Raw genomic sequence first — 8,478 nt, 5'->3', positions numbered from 1 at the left:
AGATCCGGGAGTGGCGGCTAACACTTTTTTCCCCCAACAGCCGGTCTGCGGAGATTTGCTGTTGAATAATAACAAAGGAGAGAGGATACGTATTTAAAGAAAAGAAGTGATTAATGGTTTTCTGTATAATTCTCACATTTTTCTTAGCTCTTGTCTACACAGAATGGCTGTGAACTTTAAGCTCCATAGAAATCTTTTTTATTCTATTCATACCTTCCTAAGAGCAGCTTTGATTTGGTTCTATAGAGACATGGGGGGGGGCATATGCTTTTTAAGAACTATTTTCCCCTCTAGAAGGGAAGGGCCGCCGCATCCCTTGGCAGCTAAACATCACACCGCGATTCCACCGAAAACAAAGCTCGCCACTCTCAACCTCCAGTTCCGGGCGATTTGCTACCAGTATCCCCGCAGCATTGAAACGAGCGGTTCAAACGCCCCTTCCCGCGCGGTGGACCCCAGCCCGGTCTCTCCCGGGCCCGACACAGCCTCAGACGCCCGGGAGCTGCACACCGGAAGAATGCAAAAGAAATAACAGTAAAACGCGCTGGTGGAATTGGTTATTTTTATTTTCTGAAGGGAGATGGGACCGAAAAATGACTTTTAAATGCATCTGCTCTCCCGAGCCCTGAGCTTTTGGGAGGCGGGATGGCTGTACCCGGAGCCACCACCGGACCAGAGCCCCGAGGCCAGAGCCCCCAGACCTTAGAACTTCTCTTGGGCTCAGCCCCAAAGCGGCCCAAGCCTGACAGAGCTTCTGAGGGTCACCTGCACTCCTCCCTTCCCCCACTCCATTCTAGGGGTGACTGGGACCTCAGAGACAGAAAGCTATTTGGTCCCCAGTCATACTTTCGATACTTTCTATGAGAAAGAAAATGAAAATTAATACAGGAGCAGGGCTTCACAAAAGAGGCCATTTGTCTTCTTGATTATCTATTTGCTTGTCAGAGTTTGAGCTATGGCACCGGCTAGCTCCTTTGTAATATAAAAATACTCTGAAAACCTGCAAACACCCAGAAACATCTGTGCAAAAAATTAGACTCATTAAAGCCTTAAACACCTCAGAGGAAAACGATACCTTCTTACGCGGGAGGAAAGAGGCCGGCCGCTCAGAATCCTCTCTCGGAACTTTAATAAGCAAAGAGCCGTCTGTCTAGAAGGAGACAGCTTTAACCGCATTTTATTTGCTTATGACAAATAAATCACTATATGAAAGCCTTTGTCATACTTAAGCCTCTTGTGTTCTACAATGAAACATTTTCCCCTCATTAGGGATTGGAGTCAGCCCTCCCAGTCCTTTCAATCCATTTTTGGACTAGAGGGGAAAAATTAAAAGCCCCAAACAAAACACACCCACCCCAAAAGGAAAACAAACCAGCCACCACAATTTGGAGTCCTCTGAGATACAAATTCCCATCGGATCCTTTGAAAAAATTCCTCAACCACATAAATGTGCGGTCGAATGGACTGGGGTGCCTAAAATATACTCTGGGAGGCATTTATCTGCATCTTTACATCAAGGTTTCAACAAAAACACGCCGTGCTGGTCACAAGAAACCAAACATTTATTTCTATTGTCACTCTGTACAGGACACACATTTTCACGCCAACAAAGGGTTCTAGACTCAGGCAGCCCCAGAACTAAGAATGGTCCTGGTTTGGAATGTCAGAAAGAGCATAGGAGAGAGGACGCACATGACATAAAATAATTAATAATAATAATAATAATCAATGCAACAATGATAAACTATGGGAGAGGTCTCTGTAACCTCATCTCCCAGGTGGGAAGGGCATTTTATTTCCTAGTTTCACATTCACTTTCAGTCTGGAACAGGCCTCCACTGTACAACTCCAGATTGGCCAGAGGGTTGTGCCCAGCTCCCACAACGCAACTGGCCCCTCACCCCGCCAGACACGGCTTGACCTTCCAGAGGAAGGCCCTCCTGGTCTCTGGGTCCTCTCTTTCTCTTGGACTCAATTTCCCTGCCCTGCTCCTGCGTAGCCGAGGCACGCATCCCCCCACCCGCCTCCACTTGTCCCCTTGCTGTGGTCCGTACCCCAGCCCCGCAGTGGAAGGGGGTGAGCGGCCAGCGTCCTCGTGAATGGGCACGGAGGGGGAGAGAGGTTGTGTGCGTGTGTTTGTTACCGTGGCCAAAACACTGCGCTATCTGGCAGAGGATGCTTTCGCTGGGTTTCAGTAATGGGGGACAAAGAAAAAAAATCCAGACTGTCTTCCAGCAGCGGCAGCAGCAGAGGCAGAGGCGGCGGCGGCGGCGGCGGCCGCCGAGCCGGGCCTCATTTGTTAGCGGGGTGTCGAGGTAATGGTCGCCACCGAGGCCCGTCCTCTCCTCGGCAGAGTAAACAAGACAGATGGGCCTGGGCCTGGCGTGATTAAAGATGAAACGGGGATCCATCTTCACCAAAGCTGAAAATGAGGAGTGCAGCCTCCTCCTATTTCTCTTTTTCTTTCTTCCTTCTTTTTTTTAAGGAAGAAAGCAAGAGACTTGAACCTTGCTTCTGGGGGGCCTCGCCCGCCTCCCTATTGTCATTTCTATAAATAAAGCTTACCCTCCCCCCTCCTCTGCATTTATTCGTGTAAATAGACAAAGTGGGGGGAGGGCAGGTAGGCTTTTTCGGACCCAGGCCTCAGGGTCCCCTCCCGCGTCTCCCCCAACCGCCCCCCCCGCGCTCGCAACCCACCCCCGCCCCGAGGTTCGCGGCTCCCACGTGGGGGACACTAGAGCGCGGGAGGGCCTCCGTTGGGCCGGCCAGGGGGCCCTCCGGCTGCGCCTGCGGTGCCACCCGAGCGGATCTTGGTGTTGGGCAACTTGTGGTCTTTTTTCCACTTCATTCGCCGGTTCTGGAACCAAATCTTAATCTGGCGTTCAGAGAGGCAGAGCGCGTGGGCGATCTCCACCCTCCGGCGCCGCGTCAGGTAGCGGTTGTAGTGAAATTCTTTCTCCAGCTCCAAGACCTGCTGGCGAGTGTAGGCGGTCCGAGAGCGCTTGGGCTCCCCGCCGGCGTAATTGGGGTTTACTGGACACACACAAAGAGAGGGAGAAAGAGAAAGTTTTATTGCCCCGAAAGGGAGGAGGGAGAGCCCTTTCTTCCAGCTAACAGTGTCTCCCTCCCTCCTTCTCCCGCCACCTCTTCTTCCTCCGGAGGGGGTGGGGATGAAAGAGAAAGCGGGACCCCAGGAAGAGAAAGAGACCTCTAAGTTTTGGAGGATTGTGTGGTCACGACGTTGTTGTTTGGGTGTCTGGGGGGAGTGAGGAATCTTCACAAGGTTTTAATCGCTCCTCTCTCCCCGCACGTGGCCTGGGGCCCGGGATGGGAGAATGAGGGGTGAAAGAGGGAGGGGGCTTCATTAAACCTTTCTTCTGTTAGTTCCCACCCTCTCTGCTCAGATTCCAAGCAGTGCCTGCCCCCAGTAAAAACTTTTGCCCGCTTCTCAAGCCAAGGAGCCAGACTAGAGGAAAGAAAGGAAAAAAAAAAAAAATACAGGGAGTTGACTCAACTCTCAGCTTAAATACAGATTACCTCCTCCCCCTTCTCCTCCCCCCCTTACACCCCTCCCCAATTTCCAATTTCACTGAGACTGCATCTCCCTGGCGAAAAAGTCACTGGTGAGAATGGCAAAGAGGATGGGGAACCGACTTCAAAGGCGCGGGGCCCACCAGGCCATAAAAATTTATGGGGGATGTAATTATGTGGCTCTGAAAACAGGCGACCGTAAATCTCCGGCAATGGCGAGTTTATAGCGGGGACAATTGGCTTCCCCTAGCTCCCCCCCCCACCCCGCCCCATGCCTCGAGGTCCCTTTGGTGTAAAGCGCCGGGGGTGGGAGGGGGAAGGGGTGCCCACGCACTCACCCGTGCTCACGTGAACTTTGCGCATCCAGGGGTAGACGACGGGCTCTTTGCACGCGGAGTGGGACGGGCTGGGGTGCAGGGGGTTCTGAGCGCAGGGAGGCGGCGGGGGACTGCTGCTGACCGCCTCGCAGCGCTGGCCGGGCTCCGGGAGGAGGGCCCCAGAGGGCGGCGGAGCGGGAGCCCGAGGGGACAGCCCGGGCGGTGGCGGGGGCGGCGGGGGCGGTGGCGGAGGCGGCGGGGGCCCAGGGTCCCGGCAGGCCGCGTAACGCTGCACGGTGCACGCGGAGCGCCGCCCGAAGCCCGCCTCCGGCTGGAAGCTGCTCTCTCGCCTCTGGCCGCCGGCGTAGTACCCCGGCGAGTGGTCGCTGGGTAGGTAATCGCTCTGTGAATATTCCTCGCACGGAGGGAACTTGGGGTCGACATAGTTTGAGTTGATCAAAAAAGAACTCATAGCCATTAATTTCTGGGAATTGTCCACAAAATATACTAAAATTTATTCCGACCCCTGACTCGTTTTCCTGTTTCCGAAAGCCCTCCTACTTACTGTCAAGTGAACAAAGTTAGGGGCCCACGTGATCCTCGGAGCCAATGGCCGCCCCGCCTGCGATTCCCGGATAAGGAAATCTGCTCACCCGGACCCTACTCTAGCCAAAGAGGTTTATTTCCCCTTCTTCTCTTCCCCCCCCCCCCGTCCCCACCCAACACTAGGATTTACATAGGGCTCCTGCGGGGCGACCGCCTCCTCGCTTCTCCTCACCAGGATCGGGGAGAGGAAGGGAGGGAGATGGAGAGCGAGTGAGCAGGTTGCCACCCGAGGGCCTGTTGGGGCGCTGGGCGGAGCGCAATCCCTGGATCCCCTCAGAAGCTGGGGCTCCGGGTGTGGCCCCTCCTGTCCTGCCTCACCTCCCCCAGGCCTTCCTTAGGGCCCCAGCCCCTCCTCACGACGTGGCGAGGGGGAGCCCCTGCACCCGGCGTCTGTGCGGGGGAGTTAAGTGAGGGACGGATTAGGGGCTCCGCCTGAGAGGGGAACCCACACGGGGGAGAGGCACTGAGCGTGGGCCTTTTCTCTGCAGCCGCACGGGGAGGGGTAAGGAGTGAGAGAGGAGGCATCGGAGCAACCAGGCGGGTGCACGGAGGGACTTGTCAGAGATGAATGGAACCGCGGGCGGATCGATAGGAAATTCATGCACTAATTCGGGGAGACCTCGCCTTCCAAATCGCATTTAGCTGCGCTATTAGTTTGGCTGTGTCAGTCAGTCCGTCTGTTTCCCTCTCCTATCCACTCCTCCCCTTACCCCACGCGGCCCAAGCCGGGAGAAACGACTTGGTTTCCCACACTAAACATGAGCACTGGAGTAAAAAACCTTCAACTTTTGAGAGCACGTTGAATAGAAATTTGCTAATTCCAGAAGCACCGGAGCAACGCTAACCTCGGCGTCAAGACGTTGTAATTGCCGCTAATGCGGCCGCCTGCGCAGCGAGCAGAAATCTCACATCCTTGTGATGCTGAGGATAGGAGACAGGGGTGATCCCCACACAATAACACCCCTTGGTAATCGTGTGTTTCCAGGGCATCTTGTTCTGAACCCAAACGGAAAGGCGACCTCTGCATCCGTTTGAAAAGCAAATTTCCTTTGCCTTCGCACACTGAAGACAAGTCATTTTTACCGGATTTTCAGTGAAGCCTCCCTAAGCCCAAAATAGGGAATAGGTGGGCTGGAGGGAGAGGATAAAATAAAACGTCAGCAACACTATTAACCTTTTAAGAGAAGTGAAAAAGGACCAAGGCTCCCAAGGGCAGGCAGGGGGAGATTTCAGGTAGACGATTCCTCCATCTCTAAGCAGTTGAGGGAGAAAAAGAAAGAGAAAGAAGAAGGAAGGAGTCTTCGTGTGGTCAGTCACCGGATGGTCCTCATTTAGGAAAAAAAAAATGAGCGGAGTGTTTATGTCAACTACATATTCCCCTAGATACGAATTTGTGACCACAAAATTCCTTACACAAATTCGGATCTACAGGGTATATACAGAAGACAGATATATCTTCTTGGCCCAGAAATTTTCCAGTTCTCCTACTTTCCACGCGTCCTTCGTTTGGGGTGTGGTTTGAGTGCTTCGATTTTATTTCGTTTTGTTCAAGTTTTGAGGTCTGGGAGCAGGAAAAGTCACTGCGGGTCCATTCCTGCGATTACAAGGTTTTCAACTCTCTTCCTCTTCTATTAGAAATAGAAGCTGCCGGTCCCGCAAAGGGACGCGAACCATGGGGCCGCTGCGCAACTCGGCGGCGCATGAATTATGAGATGTAAACATTAGCTAAGCACAAAAGGAGGAAGGGTCATCCTGAGGCTGCGGCATAGTCAGAATCAGGCCCTTCTGGGTGCCCTCGCGCCCCTCCCCCCAGGACTTTTTTTTTTTTTAAAAAAGAAACAAAACCCCAATCGGCAACTCCGTGCCCCTTGCAGCCTTTAGTTTTCGATCAAACGAATATCTAGATATTTTCCAAGGCGCCTCTCAGCAAAAGGAAGAGGGAGAGGCGGCTGGGTGTGAAGGGGGGGGTCATAAAAGTCCTTTTAGAAAAATTCAATGGTAAAAAGAGAGAGAAACAGCTGTAAAGAAAAATGCTGGGAGACCAAGCAGATGGGGCCCCGGATATTTAATGATGGGCAATTCCGTTTACAACCTGAGAAAAGATCAAAGGCGTTTCATTTCCGAATGAAGGGCAATGAGGAACCATAAAAGATGCAGCCAGATGATATTCCGGCCCCTCCCAACCTCCCATACCTCCTGGGGCCAGAAAAGGAGGATAATAGGTAAAGCGTGAGGAGGAACCCCATTTCCCCCACCTCCCTAGCTCCGGGCACGCTCTCTCAGTCTAAACTTGCTCATTCAGCCACCTGCTAGGGTTGCTGGCAGTGGGACCAAAATGGGGATCTGGGAAACCTGGGGGATCTGGAATTTCTGAAGGGACTTCCTGAGGCTGCCAGTAACCACTGAATTTACTAAGCTGGGAGACTGAGGATGGAGCTGAAGGGAACTGCGTCCTAGACTGTGAAAGCTGAGGGCCTTCACAGGGTGAGGAGAAGGGTTCACAGAAGCCTCTTCTGCACCCAGACTCCCCATTCATCTCTCTAGGTCTGAAGAATACTTGCATCCCTAGTGAACAAATCAGAATATCAATTTCTTTAACAAGTACATCAACAAAACAAAAAGCAACCCTCTAACCACCATACTCTAAAGGTCTCTGCCCATCCCTAGTCCTGGAACCCTTGCAGGTGGATAGGAGGAGAGTTTCCACCTACCAGCAGCTAAGCCCAGAGACCCTCTGATTTTCTGTCCCAAATCTAGATTACCAAGGTTGGCTTCCGGGCCTGATTTCTAACACCAACACTCTCCCAGCCAGGCTGGACTCACCTATATTTGAAAAATCACACACACACACACACACACACACACACTAATATTGTAGTTATCTTTGCCAAGAGAGGGTCCAATAAGTAATCTCAGAACCCCGTTTAGGCACCCAGGGAGACTGGCACCTGACCCTGGATCCACAGACAAAATGTGTGGATAGGACCCCCAACAGCCCCCCAGCGTCAAGCAGGGGCTTTCCCAAGTCTTGTCAAGGGCCACTTTAGTGAGCGGCTCCACGACCCTTTCCAGCTGGCCAGGCCCCTCCCCCACCCCATACCTCCTGTCCTTCTCAGCTCGCCTCCCTGAAACCCGTCCAACTCGAACGCTTTTCGGAATTTGGGGAGGGCCAATGCGCTGGCCACCGGGGCCTCTCTGCTGCTCTACACTTTCTCAAGAGATGCGGTCCAGGTGCCCCAAGCACCCCAAGAGAGAGGGATGGGAAGCAGAGCCCGCGGGGCTGTGTGTGGCTGATTCTGGGGACAGAGCGCTGCGCGCTGAGAGCCGCCACCTGCCCATCCCACCGTGGCGCCGCACCCCCCATCCCAGCCAGTCCCACCGCGATGGGTGGAGGACTTGGTTTATCAGCGACTTCCAAGACGGGGTTCAGAGCAGGAGGCTGCCTCTCCCTCCACCCCCGAAGAGCACTAACATCAATACGCATAATAATAAGAAAGAACCAAGGCTCCACCCGCGTTCAGAGCCACCTCCCCGGCGCTCCCGGTGGCTCGCTGGCCCGCCGGCCGCCTTTTCCCTGCAGCCACAGGTTGCTGGAGTGACCTCTCGCTGCTCAGTCCCTCCGCTGTCCCAGGCGTGCCCAGCCCGCGTCGCATCGGCTACCTTTTGTCGGCGGTGAGGGAGGGACTGAGCGAGGGAGGGAGACCCTGAGGCCGGGAGGGCGAGCCCCGGCGGCCCGCACCGCCAGCGGCGCGGAGGAGCGCCAGGCCCGGAGGGGCGCGGGCGGGAGTACTCACCGGGCCGCTCCCCGCGCCCTCCAGGCCGCCAACCCGCCCGCGGGCCCGCGCGGCCCCCGACGAGCTCGCTCTCGTCCAGTATTGTGTGTTCCGAAAACCGAACCGCGGCGGCGGGCAGAGGAGCTCCGGGCCCCCTTGGTGGCCGGAACAAGCCTTTTTTTTTTTTTTTTTGGTGTGTTTTTGTTTTTGAAGCGCAAGTTTTCGTATTAATCTCATACTTTGGCAGTCTT

At 54.4% G+C, this 8,478-nt stretch overlaps 1 protein-coding gene across 1 annotated transcript; it reads right to left on the bottom strand.

The window, feature by feature from the left end:
- Positions 1 to 1,538: 1,538 nt before the first annotated feature.
- HOXB4 (homeobox B4) lies at positions 1,539 to 4,395 on the bottom strand. The gene is made up of 2 exons (XM_036835285.1): positions 3,870 to 4,395; positions 1,539 to 3,033 (listed from the first exon to the last, which is right to left on the bottom strand). The coding sequence occupies exons 1-2, from the start codon at positions 4,324 to 4,326 to the stop codon at positions 2,735 to 2,737; spliced, it is 756 nt and encodes a 251-aa protein (XP_036691180.1). The 5' UTR covers positions 4,327 to 4,395; the 3' UTR covers positions 1,539 to 2,734.
- Between the last annotated feature and the right edge of the window lie 4,083 nt (positions 4,396 to 8,478).

Source organism: Balaenoptera musculus, chromosome 20 (assembly GCF_009873245.2).
Source record: "Balaenoptera musculus isolate JJ_BM4_2016_0621 chromosome 20, mBalMus1.pri.v3, whole genome shotgun sequence".
NCBI classification, from domain to species: domain Eukaryota; kingdom Metazoa; phylum Chordata; class Mammalia; order Artiodactyla; family Balaenopteridae; genus Balaenoptera; species Balaenoptera musculus.
The sequence above is the reverse complement of the archived record's forward strand: the minus strand, read 5'-3'. Positions and strand labels throughout refer to the sequence as shown.